At 44.5% G+C, this 27,315-nt stretch overlaps 1 protein-coding gene across 3 annotated transcripts in view; it reads right to left on the bottom strand.

Moving 5' to 3' along the window:
* PTK2B (protein tyrosine kinase 2 beta) overlaps nucleotides 1-27,315 on the bottom strand; it is a 127,581-nt gene that overhangs the window by 33,904 nt on the left and 66,362 nt on the right. For all 3 annotated transcript variants that reach the window (XM_058550457.1, XM_058550460.1, XM_058550458.1), the window contains exons 3-5: nucleotides 3,170-3,348; nucleotides 2,584-2,671; nucleotides 1,283-1,362 (exon numbers count right to left, since the gene is read on the bottom strand). In XM_058550457.1, coding sequence (XP_058406440.1) covers nucleotides 1,283-1,362; nucleotides 2,584-2,671; nucleotides 3,170-3,348 — 347 coding nt within the window. The remainder of the gene's footprint in view (nucleotides 1-1,282; nucleotides 1,363-2,583; nucleotides 2,672-3,169; nucleotides 3,349-27,315) is intronic.

The following is a 27,315-nucleotide window of genomic DNA, read 5'->3' on the forward strand; positions in this document are numbered from 1 at the left end:
AAAGTGGGACCTCCCTTCCCATCCCATGGCCCTCCCTGGGGACCCCTCAGCACTCTCTCTGAGACCCAGGAATTCTGGGAGCCAGAACTCCTCAGTGGCCTCCAACCCTGCAGAACAACAGCAGAGTTCTACTCTCTATAACTTTAAGGTCACAGACAGGGTCAGGACTCACCCGGAACCACCTTTCCAGCAAACCAGAAGTAACCCTTCCCAAAGGTTTCCTTGACAACAGTCCTGAAAGTCCTTCCATCAACTCACATGAGGCTTCCTGCATCCAAATCACCTGGGGGGCTTGTCAAAAATGCATATCCTGAAGTCCCACCAGACCTACTAACCCCGTTTCCAAAGGAGGGGCTAGGGAATCTCTAGTTTAATAAACTCCTAGGTGATTATGATTTGCAACCAGATTTTGGAACCACTGCTCTAAGACACAGAAGGGGTACAGAAAAGGTGATTGGAGGGTGCAATGGGCCAACAGATGTTGAGGGATGGTGAAACTGAATGGTGCTGCTTTGGTTAAGAAAGTGCTAGAACACAGGTTTAACATCACCCTCCTCTGCCTCAAATGCTCCCAACAGCCAAGAACAGGCTTATTTCTTAGACTGTCACTCAAAGTCTTCCACCATCAGCTCCAAATTACCTCCCCAAGCTCATCTCCCACTATCCTCCAGTCTGTTTTTTGTCTTCCACTGAGCCCGGAATGCATGCTCTCTGGCTTATCTGCTGATGGAAATTTTTCTCCTTTCTGGAGCAGTTCAAATCCCCTCTTTCTGATACCCTTAGGCAGGATTAATGGCTCCTATATGTACGTCCGTTTGGCACATTTTCATTTTGCCTTGTATTATGATCAATTGTAGACACATCTGTCACCTCCCAAACACTGTAAGTTTGAGGGCATCTCTGGATGATCTACTAATTCTAGACGTATTTATTAGTGCCTACGGGAATTGGAGATGCAGCAGTGAAGAGTAGAGATGGAAATCCCAACATTCGAATATCTTCCAGAACCTCACCTAGAGTTCAAAGAAACATTTACTGAATCCCTTCAACAACAGAGAGATGGAAGAAACAAGCAGCCTGGAGGCAGGAGTGTGGCAGCCACAGGAAGACAGGGCATACCAACCAGAGAGGGAGCTGGCACTTCTATCATCAGGGCCTTCCCCTCTCTTGGTCACCATTTATCCCCTACTGGTTCTCACACCCACTCTTGCTTCCCACCCTGCAGGAAAGTCGGAGCAGGCCAAGAGCCCAGCACAGGAGGGGAGGCCTCGAGGCCACATACCTGAGCTCCAGACAGCCCAGCTGCAGGGCCATGCCCTCGCTGACCTTGCTGGCGTATCGTTGCATGTAGTCATTCCGAAGCTGGTGGGGAGGAAGGCCATGGTTCAGATTCACCCCTCATTGCCCGTTTCCCTGAGCAGAGGCCCCAGGAGATGGTGGGTGCCTCGAACACCATCCTGCCGCCCTGAGCTGTCTCTCAGGCACCCCGCCGTGCACAAACGCGGCACATGGGGAGCCGAAGAGCAGAAGAGGGAGGCTCACTCTCACTCTGCCTCTGCCTCCTCCAGAACCCCAGGCAGTGCTGGTCATGCCTCCACAGGCCGTGGCCTTCGGGTTTTTGAGGTGCTTTCAGACACGTTCTCTCATGGCTCCATGAAGCAGAAGTCCAGAATCCCCTCCCCAATGCCTCGTTTTGGAGATAAGGACACAGATTTTTGGGAGGGGTCAGGAATTTATCCAAAGCCTTGAGGGGAAGTAGTGACAGATATCATCCACTGTACAAGACAAGTCTGGCTTGGTCTCCAGCAAACCAGGAGGGACATACAGGAGGGAGCTAAGACCAGACAGAAATAATGATGGCGGCTCACACTGACCCGGCATTCCCTCTGGGCCAGGTCCTGTGCACTCTACATGCATTGTAGCCAGCGGTGTGTTGGAGCAGATCAAAACAGCTCATGAATGCCAGTTATTAAATTTTCCAAAATTTTGCGAGCTCATTGATGTCATATTGTTAGTTTGAAATAGGCCCTGGTGGGAGTATTTACACCATGGAAATTGGCAAGTGCTGCAAATCAGGGATCTTTTCTTCAGAGAGCCGGTTTACCAGCACACTACTAACGATATCATATGGTCCTCACAACAACCCTATAAAGTAGGTATTATTATTATTATCCCCATTTTATAGAAGAAGAAACAGCTTCATGCAGGTAAATGACGTCCCTGGGGATACCACGTTAGTAAAAGGCAGAGCTGGGCTAGAAACCAGGTATGTCAGATGGCAGAGCCCGTGTGCTACCACCACCACCTTCTCTTTGGACCTGCTCTGCCTGCCTCACCAGCCAGGTCTCCTCGGCAGTAAATAGCCACCTGGAAAGTCTGAGAGGAGCTGTGCATATGGGGTGGGGTTAGCAAACACTTAATTATCTGTGAGAAGCAGGGTTGCACAGCTGACCAGGGACCAAAGAATGTCCCCCAGAGAAGTTTCCTGGACTGGGATCTCCAAAATCTGGGCTTTGTCTTTCCATCTTCCTAGGAGAGGATGTGTAACATGACCCTGGGGACAGGGAGATAAAGTACTTTTACCTGTTGGTAAAAATAAAGCAGTGTGGTCCTATCTTCTTTCAGGCTCTCCATGAAGTCCTCTGGCAAGTAGCGGATTTGAAGGTCATACCTGGGACAGGAAATTCAGACTCTCTGGTTGACACAGGGAAGCTGGTCATGCAAAGGGCTGCCCATGGGGCTCCTGGCCGTCCATTCAGGACTTGCTCCTTCTTTCCCTCCTCTGTGGTTGGGTGGAGGATCATGGAGGACAGAGGGTGGCCAACAGGAGGTGATCAGTGCTAGTCCTGACCCTCCATCTCTTCCCCCTCATGGCAACTGTTTTCCTTAGGTTCACAGAGCAGTCTTTGGCCTGCCTCTCCACCTTCCCACCCTTCTGTTCCTCCTTCTCCACAGCACCAACAGCCTCCTAACTGGGGGTGTCCCTGGATATCTGTCCTGTGAGCCCATGTTAGGCCTTGGCAAATACATGCATTGGATGCCTAAAATGCCAATCAGATTTTCTAGAATATTATCAGAGGTTGGGAAATACTCCAAGGAAGGACCCCCCAGGGCCTCCCCACTCCGCACTCATCTCCCCCCATTTAAGAGCCCAGGGCTCCTCTCCTACCTCCACTCGGCTTCCACGTGTAGACACTCATACTTGTGCTGCACCTCACCCACCGTCATCTGTGGGTGCAGCCAGTGGATCTCATCCGACTTCATGTGCTTCAGCCTCAGCCCGTAGCACTCAGCCAGCTGGATGTTGGGCCCAATCCGCCCGCTCAGCAGGATGGAGGCAATGACCTCCTACGGAGAAGAAGAGAGAGAGGACTCAGAGGTGCCCCCTTCTAGGCTCCCATAGTCATCATGAAACCCCCGAAAGTGTGATTCTCTAGGGTGGGATTCCATCCTAATGTTTTATTTACCTCTGATTCTCTAGCACTTAGTGCAAGTCAGTACACAGTGGGCTCTATCTGCTGAACGAAGAAATTTGCAAAACGAGACAGAGACAGAGGAACTGAGGGGGAGAGCAGAAGTGAAGGAGAAAATGCAGCAAGGCAAAGAGCATGAATTCTATGCTTCTGCATTTTATTCCCACCAAACCAATGAATAATTACTGAGCATCTGTCATGTAAAAGGCACCCTCTGAATGGTTTCCAATTCAGCCAGTGTTACTGAGGGTCTGTAGGATGCACTCTGCATGCATTATTTCATTGAATCTGTACACACAGGGGAGTAGGTGTTTTCTCCCCTTTTGGCTGATGAGGAAACTGATGTAGGTTACACAGCTCATGGAATTAAGCTGGGATTTTCAACTCTGGGCCAGTGGACTCTGAGGATTTTTACTAGGCCAAGCTGCTTTGTGGGATGGTGGAGCTGGGCAAGACAGAAGGACAGGACACACATTAAGGGATTAATTGGTGCAGTTCCCACATAAGAAACACGGCCACAGGAAATAGAGTGTTGACAAGAAATTAGGTGTCCTCCTTATTCCTGCTTTCTTCTTGACCAGAAGTCAGCCTGCCCCACAGCCTGATGCCATGGCTTTCTGGCCTAGAGCCAGAGCTGGATTAAGAGGAGGTCCATTGGGTAGCTGCCTGGAAGCCCATTTATAAGGCTCTGCCTGGTCTTGAGTCACATCAGTTCCAGTCTAACTCATGTTTCTCATGCAGTTCCATACATAACTAGTGAATCGAGCCCACTCCTGGTGGAGCAGAGAGTACCCTCAAAGGCAAATTAAAAAAGTCTCAGGCACTCACCAATGTCTGTTGAATATCTTTGCAATGTGCGTGCCACCAAGCCTACGTACAACCAGCCTAAAGACTGAACAATGCATAGCGGGTTGCTGTCTGACCAGGAAGACGAGTGACACTGGATTATTCAGAGTTTATGTTTTTGTAACATGGCTCCCCAGAAATGATTGTCTAATTGAGTAAATCAAATGTAACCAATTCCTTAATTGGAACAAAAACAAGAGGTATACCATTTTTCTTAGAAGAAAATCAGTTGCTTCTTATTTTCACGAATAAAATTTCAAACTAATATTTAAACAGTACTGTTTTGAAAAAACACCAAATTATTCATCTGCTTGGGCACCCACATGTCTTGGTCCAGCTCTGCCTCCTGCCAGCTCTGTTCAGCTCCGTGGAGTTGTGAAGCTAAAAGACCCTAAGCCCGAAAAATCCCTCCACCGTTAGGAAAGCAAACGCCCATCTGAGCAGTCAACTATTGCTCTGTGAGATAGATGGGGAAACCGAAGCACAGAATGCACGTATTAACGGTTATAACAAATCAGCACAGGAATCAGAACTGTGACCCATCCTGGGATGGGGAAGAATGCTGTGATCAATGGTATCTACAGTGAGAGGGACACAAATAAGAAGAGCTCAAGCCTGTGAAGTTGACCATTTTGTCATTTTTCCCACCCATTTTCCCTGCCACTGACCCTCTGTACTGCTCTGGCCACTCGGTCATCCTGTTGTAATATTCAGAGCCCCCATGTCACTCCTGAGCCTCACCTAGAGTCCCAGCCTTTGGTGTTTTTAAACTTAGAGCCTTCCCTGACCCAGCTGAAACTTATCAGCCCTATGTCTAATTTCCCCAGGGCTGGGACCCTGGAAATTATTGAAAATTTCAAACTATATGAAGTAAACAGAAGTCAATAGAATAGTATAATAAACCTGTGTGTACACGTCACCCAGCTTCAATAATTACCAATTCTGCCATTCTTACTTCATCTATACCACCACCTATTCCCAACCCATCCCTGAACTATTAGCACTTTTTACAGTTCTTCTTTTAAGGTAAAATTTATTTACAATAAAATGCACAAATTTTAGCTATACAGTTTTGACACATGAATACAACTGTGTAACCCACATAACAATTAAGACATAGAACTTTTCCAGACTCCCAGAAAGTTCCCTCATATCCTTTCTCAGTCAACCCTCATGGCCCATTCCCAGCCCCAGTTCCAAGCAACCATTTTTAACTCCCACTTTAAATTAGTTTTGCCTATTCTAGAACTTCACATAACTGGAATCACTCAGTATATATTCTTTTGTGTCTGGCTTTTTGCATTCAACATAATGTCTGGGATTCATCTATGTTGTTGCATGTGTATATATGTATATATATCAGTAACTTGTTCCTTTTTATTGATGAGTAATACTCTACTCTATAAATAAACCACAATATGTTTATTCATTCCCCTGTTGCTAGATACCTGGGCTATTTTTCATTTTTGGCTATTGTAAGTAAAATTACTATGAACATTAATGTACAAGTCTTTTTGTGTACATATGTTGTCATTTCCTTTGGATAAATACCTAGGAGTGGAATTATTGGGTTAAAGGTAGATGTATGTTTAACTTGATAAGAAACTGCCAAGATTATTCCATTTTATATTTCTACTGTTATATATGAGATGTCTTTACACCACATCTTCACCAACATTTGGTGTTATGTCTTTTTAATATTAGCCATTTTTGTGGGTATGAATAGTATCTCATTGTGCTTTTAATTTTCATCTCCCTGATGACTAATGATGTTGAGCATGTTTTCACCTGCTTATTGGCCATTCAGATATCTTTCTTTATGAAGTGTTTGTTCAAATCCTTTGCCCATTTTTTTTTGTGTTATCTTCTTATTATTGAGTTGTAGGAGATCTTCATATATTCTAGAAAAAAGTACTTTGTATATGTTTTATGAATATTTTCCCCAGGTGTGTACTGTGCCTATTAATCATTCCTTATCAGTGTTTTTTGATAAAGTATAGTTTATCAAAATTTTCTTTAATGGTTAGTGCTTTCTGCATCCTATCTAAGAAATCTTTGCCTGCCTCCAAGTTGTGAAGATACTCTCCTGTTTTCTTTTATAAGCTTTACAGTTTTAACTTTTACTTTTAGGTCTGTGATCCATCTTGAATTAATTTTTGTATATGGCGTAAGGCAGGGATCAAGATTAATTGTTTTCTCGTATAGAAGTATAGCTGCTCGGCATTGGTTGTTGATTTTCCTTTCCCAATTGAATTGTTTTGCTGCCTTTGTCAAAAATCAATTGGCCATATAAGTTAGGTCTATTTCTGGACTCTCATTTCTGTTCTATTGATCTTTGTCCATACTATGCCAATACCACACTGTCTGCATTTCTATAGCTTTAGAGGTGATCTTGACGTCAAACAGCATAAGCCCTCCACCATTTTCCTCCCAAGGTTATTGTGCTATTCTAGGTCTTTGCATTTCCACATAGATTTTTGAATCAGCTTGCCACTTTCTATTTTAAAAGTCTGCTGAATTATATTTGAGACTGTATTAAATCTATAGTTTAGTGAGGGAGAATTGACATCTTGACAGCATCGAGTCCTCCAATCATCAAACATGGTATATCTTTCCATTTATTTTGCTCTTCTTTAATTTCTTTTGGCAATGTTTTATAGTTTCCAGTGTATAGGTTTTGTAGGTCTTTTGTTAAGTTTATTCTTAAGCAGTTTATGTATTTTGGTGTTCTGCAAATTAAGATTTTCTAAAAATTACCTTTCTATTTTGGGGCTGTCCCCTCTGTGGCTCCCTTCTTTCCAGGATTTTCCCCAATCTTCTGGCTGCTCTGCTCTCTCCAAGTTCTGTCCTCTGACACCTCAAGCCAGTAAGGCTGCAGCTTTCTGCTCTTCCTGCCCCTCTCAGATGGGAAAGTGCCCTCAGGCAAAAAGTCACAAATTTACAAATCTCATTAGTTGCAGTTCGCCTCTCAAGAACAGATTTCCCTCTAGTTCCTGCTTGCTATGGTCACTCTGCAGGGCTTTCAAGATAATTTGCTTTTTTGTTTTGTCTAGATTTTATTATTGTTTTCTGCAGGAAGATTAATCCAGCCAAGCTATTCCACCATTTTTGAAATTTCTGCGCTATTTTAACAAAAAAAATCTGTATTCTTTGCAAACTGGAGAGGGTTGGGTAGCAGAGATCTCCCTTTAAGACACAGACAGCCATAATGCAGCATAGCAATAGCCCGAAGTACAAGCTCTGGTGTGAGACTTCTATAGTGAACACTCCATCCATCGACCACTACTTAGCTAGATGTCTTTAGACAACATATGTAAGCTCTCTGGATTCAGTTTTCTCATCTATAACATAGACAAAATGACAGTACCTATTTTGAATGATTTTACAAGGATTAAACTAGATAAAACTCCATAGGACAGAATATGGCACAAGGTAAATACTCGAAAAACGAAAAACGTTAGCGTTATTTTGACACAGCAATCTCTTGTAGAGTCTGGTGTTTTGTAAAAACAAGCAAAGATTGGAAAAACAAAACAAAACTGTGGGTTCCTCTTCTTCTACCTTTTTATCTCCTTTTCTTCTTCCTTCCCCTGGAGGTTGTAGTTTGGCCAGGGATCAAAGTAGTGAAGCTGAGGTGTTGGCAGTGGCTGCAAAGCCAGGAGCAGAGCAAAGGAGGAGACGGGGCCATGGTGGAGATGTCTGGAGTAGTTAGGAGATTGGTTACACACAGGGGGATTGAGCAAAGGAGTAAATATTCTGAGGATAATGGGAAATGGGTTTCTTATTGTTGGAGAAAGTACTTGAAATATGGAGAGGGGAAGGCTAGAGAGCACCCTCAGGTGAGGGATTGGAACTGGAAGTATTGGGGAGAACTCATGGTTCAAGAGAGAGCGAGAGATTAGGATCAATGACATTCGGGTAATTACTTGCATACCTAGCACAGAGTCTTTTCAAATATCCTTCTCACTAAAAGGATCAGGGCTCTTTGGAGAAATGGCTGATTCCAGGGCTGAAACACAGAAAGCACAAGATAAGCCTAGAATATCTTTTTTTGCTAGAGAAAATGGAAGTGTTTAGAGAATGTTGGGGATATATAACAAGGAATCAGGATCAGCTTAAAGGCGCTGGAGTGGGCCAATCTGGGATAATCTAAGCATTAAAATATATAATGATAGGAATGGATTACATCCCACTGGATAGAATCTAAGACAGAGAGAGAAATAAATAAGTGGGGGAAAAGGAAATGTTCTTTCTTATAGCAGAATGCCAACTAGTAAATGTAGAAGAAGGGATGGAAAAAGAAAATCACCATTTGGCCACAAACTCAGTGTTGGTTCATTCAAGTACAGTTCATAAATGGATGATAAAGCTGGAGGGTGGAGGTCTGATGATGAATAGGATACTGACATGGTCTCAGTGTATCTCACCTCAGACACTAATCAAATACAAAGGAAAACCTGGCAGACACAAATGACCAGGTCCTCAAGGTAACCTCACCAGAGTTAGAACAGGTAAACAGAGCATGTCTCCCACCTTGAGGCACTGAGAAGAGCACAGCATCATTTCTGAGATATTCCTGCCAAGAGTTCATGGCTGAGTCTAGTCATGAGACCCAGACAGATAGAATAAAAGGCCTGTACTCTTTAAGATTGAGGAACATTTCCAGATTGGAGGAGACCAAAGAGATATGACAACTAAATGCAATGTCTATTCCTGGACCAGATAGGAGAAAGAGATATTATAGGGACAGTTGGTGAAATTTGAATGGTCTCTATGGTTTGGATGGTAGTATAGTAGCAATGTTGACTTCCTGATTTAGATGGTCACAGTATAGTTCCATAGGAGAGGGTCTTTGTGTGGGAGAAATAAACACTGGAGTATTTTTGGCAATGGAGCAGTATTGCAATAACTTGCTTTAAAATAATTCAGAAAAAGAATAACGATAATGGGCATAATGTGTGTGTGTGCGTGTTTAGGAAGAGCTAGAGCTACTAAACATGGCAAATGATACATTTGAACAATAGAGGAATCTGGGTGAAGGTGATATGGAAGTTCTTTGTACTGTTCTTTCAACTTTTTTATAAGTTTGAAATAATTTCACAATAGAGAGAGAGAGAGAGACTCTGGTGAGGGAGATTCCTAGCCATGTGAGAGGTAAAAAGGCACCATATCAAATGGATGAATGCAGATTTTCATCAGGCTAGACAGCGCCTTGCAGCTTCTCTTCTACTCAGAGTCTCTGCCAGGGGCCAGACTGAAACCAGCTCTTTGTTCTGTGGTTGGTGAAACTCTCCAGGGCAACATTTGTGCAAAAAGCTTGTGCAAATATTTTTCTATCTTTCCTTCTAAAAAGCAACCAACTTCTGCTGTAGGGGTGGTGAGGTAAGGTTAACTCTAGATCCTTGGGGTGGAAATTCGTGAAGAGACTCTTCATCCAACAGATTTTCATAGGAAGATTGATTTCAACTTCAGGTTAGGAAGAACTTGGGGGTTTTCTAAGCATGAAATGCACTATTTGGGAGGCTGCCTGGTGCTGAGCAGATTTTTACCAGGGGGGCATTCTTCCTGGAAGCGCAAACCTGAGGCTCCTGGGGAGAGGGAGCTTTACTAAATGGTACCTCCACCCACCTCCGCTGCTGGTTACTGATGAAAGTATGTTGAATAATAAAGAATCCATCTGGTCTTTGTCCTTACTTCTGGGGAGGGAGCCTCTGAACCTTTGGGATTTCCTAAGTGATAGGAGTGTCTTTGTTATTCATGGTGGGCCCCTCTGACCACACCTGAGTTTATGCTAATAAGGTGACTCAAGGTGGCCCCTGGATAGTTTCAGGAGGGGGCTGGCCACACCAGAAAGAAGACCAACCATGTGATTAGAGGTTTGGAGCATTGAGCCACATGATATCAGCTTGGCCTCCAGGGAGAGAAGGAGGGCTGGAGATGGAGTCAAATTATGTGGCTAATGATTTAATCAATCAAACAATCAATTAATCTATCATGCCTACATAATGAAACCCAAAAAACACACTCTAGACACCAATGCTCAGGTGAGGTTCCTGGTTGGTAATGCACATCAATGTGGCTGGAGAGTGATGTGTTCTGAGGACACAGAAACTTCATGTTTGGGACCGACCCTCCCAGAGCTCACCCTATGCAACTCCTCATTTAGCTGGGTCTGATTTGTATCCTTTACGATAAAACTGTAATCATGAGTACAGCACTTTCCTGAGTTCTATGAGTTGTTCTAGCAAATTATCGAACCTGAGGGGGTAGCAGGAACCCCTAAATTTATAGCCAGTTGGTCAGAAGTGTGGGTGGCCTGGGAACCCCGGAGCTTGCGACTGAGGAGAGGTGTCTTGTGGGGGACTGTGTCCTCAACCTGTGAAGTCTGTGCTAAGTCCAGAATTGCATTGTGTCAGAACTGCATTGCAAAGTGTGCCAATCCTTCACGCATATCTGGGGAGAAATAAGGTTGACAACCACAGGTGACATAGAAACTTTGGAGTCACACAAACCCAGTTCTGACACTGGGTTTGTGTGACTCCAAACACACAACCCATCCTTCTAACAGGATGACAAGCTCCCGAAGCCATTGTCTCCTTTCCACTGTTCTCTACCCTGGTCCTATGAAGCTGCAGAACGGTTCCTTCATTCAAACCATCAGCAACTATCTAGGTCATACCCACTCTGCAAAGCACAGTCTGGAGCCCCAGTATACACACACACAGCCCTCACTCAAGGAGCTTCTATTTAGTCGGTGGCAGGAAGAAGGTGCCTTAAATTGAGGGGACACAGAGTAGGTTGGGGAATCAGTTTAAAAGAGGAAAAAACTTTGAGGTTTGACAAGATCTCCCTGTGAAGGCTTTTGTATCAGCCCCGCCTCCCTCACCCTTCGCGGTCTTTTCACTAATAATCACACAGCTTCTCAAGCAAATGGTGGGAGCCGCGAAACCAGCCCTCTGCCCGTCGCTCAGGAATTGTCATCAGTGAGTCAATATTTCTCTCTCTATTAATAAAACACTTGTTAAAAACAGCAGTATAAGATGTACTCACTAACCTGCCATATGTAACATAATAGAAAAAAAAGCTGTCTTAATTTTATCACTTGCTGTTTAGATAAGTCCAGGATTCTTTTTGGCTACAGGAAAACCTTTCCTTCCGCCCACATGAGGGCTACTGAAAAGCAGGCCCTCAGACTGCCCATGGCTCTCAGTTTCTAAGGCTTTCTTGCAATTTCTATGGCTTCTCTTCCTGCTTGGCTCACAATGATTTACTTGCTTTATCATGCAGTGTGAAGACCCCAAACTGCCTTTGCCTCTCTCCCTATTCTCGGGTGTTTCCTCTGACAGGTCAGAAACAAAGAAGGGGTAGGACTCAATGCTTGTCCCATGCCCAGGATAATTTATTTCCAGAAAGAAAAAGGTCACTCAAGCAATTAATTACTCAAACCACTTTCTCCTTTATTGGTACTCGGCACATTTTCTTTTTCCCATTTGAAATTGATTTTTATATATAGTGTGAGATATGGCTTAAAATTAGTTTGTTTTCATGAGGATATCTAACATTAGCTGACTATATTGGGGCTGTTTCTTGTCTCTGTGTCTGTTCCGTTGGTCTAATAGGCTATCCTGGTACCTCAGCCACATTTTATAACTTCTTTAGTCATCTCTGTTGTCTGACGATTTTCTCAGGCTTGCCTGTTTTTTTTTTTTTTAATACAACACTTAATCTGTTTGGTTTTTTCTTGAGCTTATTAAACATACTTCATGTTAGTGGCTGGGTTTTTGACAACATGACAGCTGAGTCCCCAGCCCTCCATCAGAATTGCCCACGTCTCGCATAAGGTCATATCCCTTTCTGAGGGCAGCCTGCCCCCAGTGACTGGTCACTTTAGGGGTTTAAAGTCCCGTCCTTTCATCCCAATTTCAGACAGCTCTGCTGGGCCATCCCAGCTCCAGCGCTCCTGTGGTGTGGCGGCATCACGCCCAGCCTCTCGCTCTGCCCAGTCCTGCCTCCATCAGGCCCCCGGCAAGTTTCATGAGTGGTTCACCCACACACTTCCTGCCTGCAAACCTCCACCTGAGGCTCTGGCCCTCAAATTGCTTTCCAAGCTTGATTTAACTCACTCTCCTTACTCTTTGCTCCATGAAGACAAAGTGCTCCTTTTTAAAAAGATGATTGAATTTAAAATTTTAAGAAATTAAAGCCTTAGTTCAGAAAAGTCTTGCCTCAATTCTATTTTGAGATCGAGGGCAAATTCAAACAGGTGATTTTTGTTGAAAAACCCCATTGGTTCCTCATTTTCTATAAGCTAGGATAAGAGCCAAACTCCCCAGCACGAGGCACAAAAGGCCCTCAGGAATTTTCCCCCATGGGTTCTTTCCAGCCTCCTCTCCCACTCTCAAGGGGATGTGCTGTAAGCTCCAGCCTCCCAGAATTCCTCTTTCTTCTCCAAGCACAGCACGCTCTTCCTGCCTGGAGGATGCCTGGTGCCCCTCTCCCTCTTCCCTCCCCTCCCAGTGAGCTGCCAGTTATCCTCTAAGGCCCAGGCAGCACTGTGAGGTCCTCTGGGAAGCCCTCCCTGACTTGCCTTGACAGGGCTTGTTTCCTCCTAGTAAGATACTGTTCTGGGTTGAATTGTTTTTTATGGTTGAATCCCGCCCAAAAAGATAGGTTGAAATCCTAACTGTCAGTACCTTAGAATGTGACCTTATTCGGAAATAGGGCCTTTATAGACTAATCAAGTTAAAATGAGGTCATTAGGATGGGCCCTAACCCAATATGACTGTTGTCCTTACAAAAAGGGGAGATTTGGACATAGAGGGAGACATGCACACAGGGAGGATGCTGTGTGAAGACGGAGGATCTGAGTGATATGCCTACCAGCCAAGGAGCACCAAAGATTGCCACAAACCACCAGAAGCCAGGAAGAGGCGAGGAAGGATCCTTCTCCCACAGGTTTCAGATGGAACACGGCTCTGCTAACATCTTGATCTCGAACTTCTAGCCTCCAGAACTGTGAGACAATGAATTTCTGTTGTTTTGAGCCACCTTATTTGTGGTACTTTATGTCAGCCCTAGGAAACTAATACAGACACTTACCAATTAGAACTAAAATAACTGTCCATGTTTGTCTTTCTAACTTTTCAAGTCCAAGGTCAGAAGCCAAACCTTACATACTATAATACTATCCCTGACTCCAAGCCCAGTGCCTGGCACAGAGTGGGTCCTCAAATATCCGAGGAATGAACGAATGAGTAAATGAATAGGCACTAGCTCTCTGGATAACAAGTCAGGATTATGAAGGATGGTGACCCGCAGTCAAAAATCTTCAAGAGATCAGGAGTGTGGTGATTCATGATAGAGGCTTTGGAGTCAACTGGATCTGGCCACAGCTCCGTGGTGTTGGGTAGGTCATCTAACCCCCATTTCCTCATCTGTGAAATGGGGGAAAATACTCCTTCCATTATGGGATTTTTGGTGGAATTAGATAACATGTAGTATAAATAAAAAGAGCAGATATTACATTATAAGTACATGGCACTGCCCCCCTCCATCTTCTAAGGAGGTTTTTCTGTGCATCACTTAACTTTTGAACTTCTGTGGCATGAACTTGGTAATGCGGGAGGTTGAAGCAAAAAGATCTTGATCCAGTTGGATTTGACTTACCCCGGAAGAAGCGAAGAGTGACCAAGGGAAGAAAAAGAATGAATCTTGAAATGAGCAATGGAGGGGGAGAAAGATAAAAGCCTTCATGGGCTGGATTTCAGGAATTTTTGAAAATGCAAGTAAAGATATTTCCAGATAGCAGCCAAGCCAACTTGATATTAAGAAATGGATATGAGCATTTTAAGAAATATTGCTATCTATCTTAAAGTGATCCCCCAATGATGTTTTTGCACCCCAAAGAGATTACAGCAAAGATTTAAATTGATTTTCAATTCTTTTTAGATGATGGATTAATATTTTTTGGAATGTGACCCCACTGAGTCTGGCTTCAGGAAAAAGCAAGCTGGCCAGCTTTATGTGGGTTATAGATACCTAAAGAGCTGAGCATAATAGTTGGCACAGAGTAGGTGCTCAATAAATGGTGGCCATTATCATGATGGGCAGGCAAGGGAGAATGGTCAAGGGTCAAGGGTCAAACCAACCTGGGTAGTTGGATTAATTAACTCCAGAAGTCTATAATTGAGACAAAAATTTGAAAGCCTGAAATGGAGTCCAAGGGTCGCTGGGCCAGAGACTCCTCAGACTCTCCCCGCTGGAGTGGGAACTGGTGCCGTGGGAGACCCCCTGCCATGGGAGTAACTGACTAAGTGTGGCTAAGGGAAGAGGAGGGAGCCATGGTTGCCAGTAACTTCCAGCAGCTGTTTAGTTCTGCAGAAGGAGTACAGGTGGTGGAAGAAAGCAGTCTCTGGAAAAGGGATCTGAGACTGTTTCCAAGCTGAAGACAGGCCTAGCAGCAGCAGGCAAGCGAAGCGTGATAAATGAGCCTTGTGGGACGTCAGGTTGTGGCCATGAAGTTGGCTGGGAAGAAATAATGCAGAGAAAAGTGACTTCCTTCCGCTTGGGCCAGAAGGCCATGAAGGGTTTCATGTTCCCAGGGCGAAAGCTCACTGCAGCAGGCTCCTTCCTTTTTCCCTCTGCTACAAGTGGAGACAGGAAGTAAAACTCTGAAAAAGTGCAAACACATGTTGCAAAGGCGACAAGAGGCCTTCTCTTTAAATGACTTGAACAGAACATAAGAGGTGTTTCTGAAATATAAAAATATTTTGTTAAAAATAAGACTATTCTGTCAACTGTTCGGATTTACTAACAAACCACAAGGAAGGGCTCTTGATGCCAAGCTGAGATTTAGGAGGAAAGAACATTACAGATCAGTTAGGAAAGTACCAGGTGGACTTCATGTACTTTGAAAAAGTACCCCTACTAAAATACCTCTTAAAGTGATGACTTTCTGATTCATTTGTGTGACATGTAGCGACCGCCTCAGGGAGGGAGGGGTGAGTCATGCGAGTCACTTCAACATGACTGATGAAGTTTTATTTCTCACATAGGGTGACGGGTTAGGGGGCTTCATTTCACTATAGTGCTCCATAACTCTCATCAGCGAGTCTCAACGGCACCGTTGGCACGTGGGGCTGGACAATTCTTTGTTGTGTGGGACCATTCAACACCCACGGCTGCAGCCCACTGAATGCCTTGCCCCGAGCCCCAGTCAACCTGTCAATGATAACGTGACAGCCAAAAAGGAGGCCCCTACACATTTCCAAATGCCACCTTCCAGGAGGTGTGGAACAGCCCCTGGGAGAAATGCTGACTCATCTATTCAGTACCTATTTTCTTCTGTGTACACCAAAAGTTACATGAGAAAGCCTCTCAATGCTTCCTGTCCATGCATTCAACAATGACAGACTGAGCATCCCTCGTATCAGGTCCCATTCTAGGTGCTGTGGACACAGCACATGAGACAGAGTCCCTGCCCCGGGGGAGCTCCCATCATAGTGCAAAGACAGATACCAAAGGAATACATGTGTTATACGAGGAACCTGAAAAGCGCTCACACCTTTGACTAGTTCTTTGCCTGGGAGCATGCTATGGACTGAATGTTTGCGTCATCCCCAAATTTATACATTAAAGCACTAATCCTCAATGTGATGGTGTCTGGAGGTGGGGCCTTTGAGAGGTAATTAGGTCCTGAGGGTGGAGCCCTCATGAAGGATCTTAGTGCCCTTTTATAAGAAGAGACCAGAGAGAGATAAGCTCTCTCTCCACCATGTGAGAACACAGCCGGAAAGTGGCCGTCTGCAAAACAGGAAGGGGGCCTTCACTAGAACTCAACCATGCTGGCTGATGGTGGACTTCCAGCCTAAAGAACCGTGAGAAATAAATTTCTGTTGTTTAAGACACCTGTCTGTGGTATTTTGTTATGGCAGCCAGAGCTGACTAGGACAAAGCATAAATGGAAGAAATGATTCAAAATACAGAAATATCCTGTGTACAAAGAAACCTATTGTAGCAATTTTTAAAATAGCAAAATCCCCACAACAAGCAACCAATCCAAATAGCTTGAAAAGGGCTGTGAAAATGATGGTAGCATCACACAGAGTTTACACGCTAGTTTTTAAAATTGTATAAAAAGCTTGAAATAACTTTTGGAAAATGCTTTTATTATAATAAGTGGGAGGTATAGGATATATGATCTTTATTAAATATGACAGTGACAGAAGCAGAAACAAACAAATCCAGAATGAAATAGATCAGCATGTTCATAGTGTCGTCTTGGGGTAGTGCAATTATATAAATATGTTTTTATTCTTTCGGGTTTCCTGTGTTTGAACTTTTGTACATAAGTGGTTTTGTACGTATGTAGTAGTTAAGAATGGCCACAGGAGTCAGAAACTGTTTCATCTCTGATTCGCTTTGTGACTTTGGGCAAATTAACTTCTCTCTTTGGTTTCCCCATTTGTGAAATGTAAATATTTTCCCATCTCATAGGGTTCTTGTGAGGATTAAATGAGATAATGCAAGTAAAGAGGTTAGCGTACTGCCTTGTGCACAGTAGTGCTAAATAAAATGCTATTATTATTATTGAATGAACATATGTTCATTTTATATATTGTTAGATTTGATTTGCTAAAATTTTGTTGAGGATTTTTGCATCTATGCTTCTGAGAGATATTGGTCTGTAGTATTCCTTTCATGTCATATATTCAGTTTAAAATTGTAAAAAATCTCTTCAAAAATAAATGTTTAAGTTTAGCTGTTATGATACACTTGGTTTTGCAGATTAGGCATAAAAAATCATGGTTAAATGACAGGAGCAGACATCATTTTCCAACTTGAGACAAATGATGTAGCTTCTGCCTATGTGCTTGGCTCGTGTGCTACCAAGAGGACACTTCATACCCTACTTATAGGCTCAGCTTTTAAGAGATGAATAAACTCTCTGTAAAATATAAAACTCTACAATTAAAATCCTGACTATTTGACAAAGGAGCTAAGAACATACAATGGAGAAAGGAAAGTCTCTTCAATAAATGGTGTTTGGAAAACTGGACAGCCACATGCAAAAGAATGAAAGTGGACCATCTGCTATCGCCATTCACAAAAATTAACTCAAAATGGATCGAAGACCTGAAGGTGAGACCTGAAACTATAAAACTCATAGAAGAAAATATAGGCAACACACTATTTGACATTGGTCATAAAGGAATCTTTTCAGAGGACGTGCCTACCCAGACTAGAGAAACTAAAGAAAAAATAAGCAAGTGGGACTTTATCAGATTAAAGAGCTTCTACAAGACAAACGAAACCAGAATCAAGATGAACAGACAACCCACCAGCTGGGAGAAAATATTTGCAAAACATATATCTGACAAGGGGTTAATCTCCATAATATATAAAGAACTCACACAACTGAACAACAAAAAAAACAAACAACCCGGCCAAAAAATGGGCAGAAGAAATGAACAGATACTTCTCCAAAGAAGATATACAGATGGCCAATAGGCACATGAAAAGATGTTCAACATCACTAATCATCAGGGAAATGCAAATCAAAACAACACTAAGATATCACCTCTCACCTGTTAGAATGGCTATAATCACCAAGACAAAAAACAACAAATGTTGGAGAGGAAGTGGAGAAACAGGAACCCTCACACACAGCTGGTGGGAATGCAAACTGGTGCAGCCTCTATGGAAAACGGTATGGAGATTCCTCAAAGAATTAAAAATAGAAATACCCTATGATCCAGCTATCCCACTATTGGGAATCTATCCAGCGAACATGAAATCAACAATCCAAAGAGGCTTATGCACCCCTATGTTCATTGCAGCATTATTCACTATAGCCAAGAAGTGAAAGCAACCTAAGCATCCCTCGACTGACGATTGGATCAAGAAGATGTGGTATATATATACAATGGAATACTACTCAGCCATAAAAAAAGACAAAATCGTCCCATTTGCAACAACATGGATGGGCCTGGAGCGTATTATGTTAAATGAAATAAGCCAGAAACAGAAAGACAAACACTGTATGATCTCACTCATATGTGGAATATAAACCAACACATGGACAGAGAAAACTGTATTGTGGTTACCAGGGGCAATGGGGGTAGGAGGTGGGCACAAGGGGTGAAGGGAGACATATGTATGGTGATGGACAAACAAAAATGTACAACCAAAAATTTCACAATGTTATAAACTACTAAAACATCAATTAAAAAAAAAATCCTGACTAGACAGTAAATGTCACAGGGCCAGAGAGAAAAGAATGGCCAAAATTCACTCAGGTCTCAATAAAAGTTAAGTTGAACAGATACTTTGCCTTCTAGATCCTAGAAGCTCATATGTGAAAGATGTAGCCATAAAAATAAAATCTACAACTCTACAGATGCTCAAATGTTCACATGTTTATTAAGCTCATAAAACTTAGACTGGAATTTTAGAGCTTTAAGTAAATTCAGAGATCACTTAAGTTGACTCTGTTTTTAAATAAAGAAACTGAGACCCAGGAAGGTCAAGTGACTTTCCCAGGGATATACAGGGAATTCTATTTTAGACCAGCGGAATTCTATTAACCCTCCTACACTTCGTCTTCTATGAATGCCAATCTTCCTTCCATCAACTTCCTATTTGGTCTTTATGTCAAGTGATCTAGGAGATTACCAGTCTCCTTTGAATACTCTCTAGGCCTCAGTTCATTCACTTGTTCATTCATTCATTCTACAAACATCTACTGAGTACCCACTTTGTGTTAGGCTCTCTGTAGGCACTAGGGATATAATGGTGGACAAGACAAGAGCCCCCGCTCTCCAGGAGGCCACCTCTGCTTAGAGACTGACGAGAGGCAGTTACTATACAGCCTGTTGAGTGCTGGGATGAGGGAAATTGGAGTCCTATGGCGCCACCTCCAACCACCTGCTGCCCCTCTACAGACCTTCTCTTCCCTTCTGCCCCATCCAGCCTTCTGTCACCCTTTCATAGACTCTTACAGACTCTGAGTATCTTGTGAGTTCTCAGACCTATAACATGGTGGGGTTCCCTACCATCCAGGTGACTGCTGATAATCCTTTCCAGAAAGTGTGAGCCAGATGAGTTTCTTGCAGGCAGAGGTGGGTCCTTCGGGGCAGTGACTGGTCCCAGCACCCCTGAGATTGTGATTTAGTGAATTTGGGATGGGACTTGGAAGCCTAGTATTTTAAAAACTCCCCAGTGACTCAGATCATCTGCCTCATCTGGGAAGACTGATGTACTCGTTATATGAACCAATCTGCCTGCCCTATTCGTAGCACCTCTTGGGCATTTACTGCCACAGACCCAGGACCCCACCCCTGTACACACCAGGTTAATCAGAAACTCTCTCTCCCCTGCCGGAATTTGGAATTGAGACATGGAATTCTAGCCAGTCTCTGTTGTCTTTATAACTGGAATCTATCCATCCACCCATCCATCCACCCATCATTAAATAACTACTCATTAATGTATTCAGCAAATTGGGGAAACAAAAGCAAAGTCCCTCTCTCATGGAGCTTACTTTCCACTGGGGGGGCAAACAATAAATAAGCATACTAGCATCTCAGGTTCTGACAAGTGCTAAGACAAACAAAGCAGGTAAGGGCACCAGAATGACAGGGGGCTGCTGTGTTACATGGAGTGGCCAGCAAAGTCCTCTCTGATTAAGGGGCATTTGAATAGATCCCCGGAGGAAGTAAGGGAGAGGGGTAGCATTATGGGGGAAGAGCCTTCTGGGCAAAGGGACAAGATTTCACAGAGGCGCTAAGGTGGGCATCTGCAAGGCCCCAAGGCCCCAATGTGCTTGGTGCACTTGAGTGACTGTGAAGAGGCCAGTGGGGCCAAAGTGGAGGGGGCATGGAAAAAACAATGGGAGAAAAGGCAAGAGAAGGACAGGCCAGCACTTGGCAAACTTTTTCTATAAAGGGCCAGGTAGTAAATATTTTAGACTCTGCGGGCCATATGGCTTCTGTCACAACTACTCAACTCTGCTCTTGTAGCTAAAAACAGCCATAGACAATACATAAACAAGTGCATGTGGCTGTGTTCCAATAAAACTATTTACAAAATGAGTGGTGGGCCATATATGACTTGTAGGCCATTGCTTGCTGACTCCTGTTGTAGGCCAAGGTAAAGACTTTGGATTTTATTTTGAGTGAGACAGGTAGCCATTGGAGAGTTTAAAGTAGAGCAGTGATGTGATCAAGCTGTACCGCAAATATATCCCTCTAGCTGACCTACGTTTTGAAAATTCACCATGGCCGCTCCCTGTAGAATGGACCACAGAGGAATAAGGGCAGAAGCAGTTAGGAGGCAAATGCGTTATTCCAGGTCAGAGATGCTGATGGCCTGGACCAGGGAAGAGGCAGTGGAGGTGGTGAGAAGGAAGTGGTCAGAATCCAGACATGTTCTGATGGTAGGGCTGACAAGATTTCCTGATGGATTGAATACAGAGTGTGAGAGAAGGAAAGACTTCAGGAATGACTCTGAGGTCTATAGCCTGAGACACAATTAACTGAAGGAACAGAGGTGCAAATAATGGAGCCGGGGAAGACTGGAGGAGAACAGAGTTTTAGGAGAGAATTACAAATTCAATTCTTCACATGGAAGTTGGACGTCCAGGGGAGATGGCACGCAGGCAGGTGGATCTGTGAGCTGGAGTTGTGGGAGGAGATCAGAGCCAGCGTTACATATTTGAGCACTACTGGTTAAAATCAGAATTTCAAGCCATGTGACTGGATGAGATCACCTGATGAGGGACAAGGGACCAGCCTATGGTGACATAGCCTGACAGCGTCACAGGAAACATCATGCCAGGGCACAGGCAGGCCACAGGCTGCCCAGCAACGGAGAATCCCTGAAGCAGTGGGGAGAAGTGGTAGACTTTCATCAGCCCGGGCCCCGTGGACATTTCCTGACACTTAGCCTTGCCTCAGTGTGGGTGTGCATATGTGTGCAAAGTGCTCACGCTCACTTGCATTCTGTATACATGGGTCTGTGTACGCCTGAATGGGGGTACCAGTGCCAGACACTGTGATCCTAACTGACGCTGTAGTGAGTTGAATGGTGGCACCAAAGAGATATGTCCATGTGTCAACCGCCGGAACCTGTGACTGTGACCTATTTGGAAAAGGGGTCTTTACAGATATAATTAAGTTACAGATCTGAAGATGGGATCATTCAGGACTATCTGGGTGGCTCCTAAAGCCAATGACAAGTGTCCTTATAAAAGACACACAGAGGAGAGACACATAGAGAGAAGAGGAGAAGGGGATGTGGAGACAGAGGAAGAGCCTGGAGTGATGCAGCCCCGAGCCAAGGAAGCCTGGAGCCACCAGAAGCCGGAAGAAGTGAGGAGCGTTGTACTCTAGAGCCTTCGGAGGGAGCTCAGTCCTGCCAACCCCTTGATATGGGACTTCCGGCCTCCAGAACCGTGCGAGAATACATTCCTGTTGTTTTAAGCCACCAGGTTGGTGGTAATTGTTACAGCCACCCTAGGAAACAAATACAATAGCTAGACAGGTTCAGAGTTCTCAACACACCTACGGGATAATTTTTAAAAAGTGATTGAAGAACAAAATAATAAAAGTTAGCACAACTTATCACTCTGACAGCACTCACTTTGACGTGATAAAAGCTTCTATCGAACAAGGACGTTCAGCAATACAACTGCCAGATTAAAAATAGAAACGTAAGCACAGGCACCTGACTGCTCATTTGTCGATGTCATGAATCTAGGCACACAGATAAATAGAGAGTGGCCCAGAACACAGCGCGTCTGCCTTGTATTGGCCTCTGCAGGAATCTGGGGGTGGGTGGGCCGGCCTGGTGAGCGCACAGAGGAAATGGGGAGGGGTGTGGAGAGGAGGAGGTCCCTGTGAATGTCCTCCTTTTTATGTCACTGTGAGTGTCTCTGTGGTATTGGCTTGTGGTTTCCTGGCTGAAACCTTTCTTCTCAGGTTTTTAGGGACTTTTCTCATGTATGGGGGGCTGGCCTTGTATGGCTTCATTTGTTGTCTTTAGGGTAATCTTTCTTTTAGAAACAGCAATTTCCCAGGACAGGCAATCATGCCTTCCCTTCCTCTTGCACCTCAACTTTGTGGTCTTGCCCTTAGAGACATCTGAAGGAGGGCAGTAGGGATTGTTCTGGAAACAACCTGAGCCAATGAACTGCGGGCTGTAGACTGCTCCTTTGACCACAAGGAGCTGCTGGCCCCATGTCTCAGTCAGCTCTGGCTGCTATGACAGAATACCACAGACTGGGCAGCCTAAACAACAATCATTTATTTCTCACAGTTCTAGGGGCTGAGAAGTCCAAGATCAAGGGGCTGGTACATTCGGTTCTTAATGAGGGCTCTCTTCCTGGTTTGCAGACAGCAGTCTTCTCTCTGTGTCCTCACATGGCAGGGGAGAGAGCTCTGGTCTCTTCCTCTTCTTATAAGGACACTAATCCCACCATGGGAGTCCCACTCTCATGACCTCATCTAAACCTAATCACCTCCCAAAGGCCCCCACCTCCTAAAACCATCACACTGGGGATTAGGGCTTCAACATGTGGATTTGGGGGGACACAAACATTCAGTCTGTAGCACCCTGTGTCTGGATAAGTGATAAGTTTAAACTCAAAACTAACTTGGATGAACGTCTGACGAGTATAGGGCAGGGACAATGGGTCACAATATCTGAAATCTGCTTCTTTGGGAATATTCTGGAATGTATTATTTGTATTGAATGTATTCTGGAATATATCAGGACTGGACTCTTCCCTCCTCATACACCAGGTAAGCAGCACCTGTGTGCTACCCCTGCAGCCTGGAAGCCCTGCTGTGAGGGGAAGGGACACAGCTGGACAGGGCGGGAAGGGCGCAGGATGGTTCAGTCTCTGTCCCTCCTGGGGCTGTAAATGTGGATTCTGAGTGGGGCAATGCTTCGGGGCAAAACAAAGATGAATCTTGAATGCGGCTTTTCAGCATGACTGAGGCTGGCTGAAGGAGAGGGTTTGGATGTGCGGGCCCTGCTGGCACCCTCGGAACCATACCCTATCACAGACAAGTGCCTGCTTTTCTGTTTAAGGCCCTCCTATGTGAGACACAGATGGTCCGATGATGGACAAAGATGGGCCCATGCAGAGACTGGGTCATCTGGGGGCAGCCAGAGAGAGAAAACACCATGAGCTAGCAAGTCAGTGTGCCAGGCAGAGAAAGCAGTGCATACGGCACTTAGAAGTAGGTGACCATATAATTTCCCTCCGAATCACAATGCTCTTGAGATTGGCAGGGGCACTGCTAATAGTCATCCCTGGACAGCGTGTGTAACTAGCACTGTCTGAGACAACACGGCATGTGGTCAACCTACCCAGAAGAGAGCGAGAGAAGAGGAGAAGGAGAAAGGAGAAGGGAGGGAGAGAGCAGGAGAGGGAGAGAGGGAGAATGGGAATGAAGGAGGGCCTGTGACAGGCAGAGAGACGCCCTGTGTGGGCACGTCTGGGTGGCACTCTGCTAGTTGTTTACAAAGTGTTATCTTAACCTCTTTCCCAGACAAGCAAATTAGCATGTTAGAGAAATATATAACGATATAAGCCTCCGCTTGCTACAGAGATTCAGAGCTCCCAAGCAAACACAATTTCCTATGAATATCAAACAAAAGGGAAATGGAAAATCAAGAAGAGCAAAATACATTTCTCATTCGGCGTGTTGCTCAATTCTCTCCAACGTCTGTCTAATCTCTGTTGGATCCTAAGCACAAGGGCCAGGGCTTATTCACATAGCTTTCAGCAGCACAGAGAAATCATCATAAGGCTATTACACTCACACAGAACGAAGTGGAGAAGAAAGAGGAAACATGAGATCAGCAAGTACGCATGGAGCAACTATGTTTTGGAAATGTGCTACTACCTTGACTCTGCCAGGGTGATCCTCAGTTGCTTCTATTTGACCAGACACAGCTACATGGGGGTGTCAGAATTTCAGGAATGTTCTCATGGAAGGGCCAGTGCTTGGCAAGTTTGAAAGGACTGGAAGCTTTTTGGGGACAGAGAGGATGGTGAAAGAAGATACAGAGCTGGAAGTAGAAAAATCCATCAAAAGATGAAGCTCAGCTAGGGAAGGAGAGTACAAGAAGAGGTCAGGAAGAAGAAGGTGGGAGGGGCCACTCCAGGAGGGTCTCAGGCAGGGGAGCTGCATCTGGACCTACATGACTGGACACAGCGTCCACAAACAGGCCCTGAATAGTAAAGCTGTTGCTTGATGTTTGAACCCAGCTCTTTTGAATTCTGTGCTCTCACAGAACCTCTTTCTTCCTGTCAGAGCACTTGCCTCTGTTTGTAAAGGTTCATTCATTAGTGTTAGTCAATGTGAGGCTCACTCTTGGCTTGGAAGCCCCACGACAGCAGGGAGCGCTTCTGTGTTTTGGGGTACGATGACACCAACAGGCCATAACCAGCATGGTACCAGGTACATGGGGGCATGCAACAAATATTTGTGGATGGATGATGACGTTATTCAGGACTGTCATTAATGATCTCACCCACAGCCATGGCTTCAACCACCACCCAGCGGCTGACAACACTCAAATGTCTACCTCCAGCCCAGTTCTCTCTTCCAGAATCATGTATCAAACAGTCTACTCGGCATTTTCACATGAAAATGTTAGAGGATCTCGATTGCCCTTGACAGCTTCCAAATTGAACTTGTGAACTCCCCACTCCCCAACTTGTTCTCCTCAAGTGCTCTTCATCTTAGGGAGTAGGACCTTGTCCACCTGAACCAGGGCTGCCGTCCTTGACACCTCTTTCTTGTTTATTCTTGCATCTCCTGTCCATCAGCAAAACCTTTCATTTCCATCTCCTAAATTCTCTGGATTACACTCACTTCTCTCCATAGACCATGGTGGTTAAGAACACAGGCTCTGGAGGTGGGTTGACTGGGTTCGAAAACAGACTCCACCACTTACTAGCAATTTGTTTAACTCCTCTGCACCTTGTTTTCTTATATATAAAATGGCAATAATAATAGTATGTGCTTCATAGGGTTCTTTTGAGAAGTCAATAGGATAATGTATATAATGTGTTTTCACAAGTGCTAGCTGCTATCATCACCACTACCATCACCACCACCATCAGCAGCAGCATCACCATCACCACCATCATTCACCCTATCATCACTATCAACACCACCATCATCATCACCATTATCATCATCACCATCCCTACCACCAGCATCATCACCATCAACATCAGCAGCAGCAGCAGCAGCACCATCATCACCATCTCCATGACTACAATCCTAATCTAAGCTACCATCATCTCTCAGCTGGATCACTGCAATAGTCACCTAACATCTCCCCACATCTATTCTTGCCTTTCTCCAATCTGTTTTCCACTATGTAACCCAAGTGATCTTTTAAAAATGCAGTTTCCTGTCATTCACATGTTTAAACTATATCATGGCTTCCCACAAGAGATGGGGTAAAATCCAAAATTTTTAACATGGTTTAAACAGCCAGCCTTGGGAGGGGCCAGTCGGGTGGCGTAGTGGTTAAGTTCACATGCTCCGCTTTGGCGGCTCGGGGTTCGCAGGTTTGGATCCCAGCGCAGACCTTCATACTGCTTATCAAGCCATGCTGTGGCAGCATCCCATATATAAAGTAGAGGAAGATGAGCATGGATGTTAGCCCAGGGCCAATCTTCCTCAGCTAAAAGAGGAGGATTGACAACAGATGTTAGCTTACGGTTAATCTTCTTCACAATAAATAAATAAATAGCCAACCCTGGGCATCCTTTAGCCTCAAATCTGCCATGTGCCATCCCACTTCAGGACCTTCACATGTGCTGTTCCTTCTGCTGGTAACACTGCTCCTCTTGCCTTCTCCTCTTTCCCTCCCTTCATGATCAAAACGTCTCTGAAATGTTGGTTATACTCACTACCTCCACTCTCCAACCAACTGTACAATGGCTTCTGCCCCCATCTCTCCACCGAAACTGCCCAGTAAAAGGTCATCATGGCACCTGTTGCTGAAGTCAATGAATCTATTTTTAGCCTGATCTGACTTAACCTTTCTGAGTGTGTGACACTGCTAACCACTCTTCCCTCAAAGTTTCCTCTGTCTTTATCTCCCCTGCCTGTGCTCTCGGCTCTTTTCATCTTTCTCTGGCTGATTCTCCTTTTTCCTTCACTTGCCCCTCTTTCTCTATCGGCCTCTGAGAAGTTGATTTCCCAGGGCTTCCTAATTGGAACTCTCTTTCTCTTGCTCTACTCATTCTCTGTGGGTGATCCTATCCTTTCGCGTAGTATCCATTGCGTCATGACTCCCAAATCCTCATCGCTAGGTCTTTTCTCCCTCCTGAGCTCCAGGCCCACGTTCCTCTATGGGGTGTTTCATGCACACTTCAAAGACAACACACGTGAAGCCAAAATCTCAGAACACCCTTCCTTTCTCTGCTGGGATCCGATGAATGGTACTAACACCCATTCAGTTGCCCAAGCAAAGGCTTGAGTCATCCTTGTCTCCTTCCTTTCTCTTCCTCCTACATCTAGTTAATCATCAGGTTCTGTTGACGCTGCCTCCTCAGATGCACTCAGAGCTGTCCCCAATGCCACTCCTCTAGTTCAACCCTCATCAGTTCCTGCCAGCACCATGGCCACAGCTTCCTCATCCATCTCCCTTTCACCAGCCTTTCCTCTCTCCTGCCCTTTCTGTATTGCTATCAGAGTTTAGGGAAAACAGATTCCTAAATGATTTTCCAGAGAACTAGTGGTCCAACTTTTAAAAGAAGGATTTCTTAGGCAAATAAGAAATGGCTTACTTAAGAAATCATCACCTCTGTGGCCCTTTCTTAGTGATCCACCATGCATATCACCATATTTAGGTTCTGAGAAGTCCTGTTGCAAAGGAATTTATTCAGAATTGTTTAAGCAAGCATTTCCCAAACTTCTTTGACCATAAAACCCCTTCTCTAAGACACACTTCATAACATCTT

Source organism: Diceros bicornis, chromosome 11 (genome assembly GCF_020826845.1).
Source record: "Diceros bicornis minor isolate mBicDic1 chromosome 11, mDicBic1.mat.cur, whole genome shotgun sequence".
In the NCBI taxonomy this organism is placed as follows: Eukaryota; Metazoa; Chordata; class Mammalia; order Perissodactyla; family Rhinocerotidae; genus Diceros; species Diceros bicornis.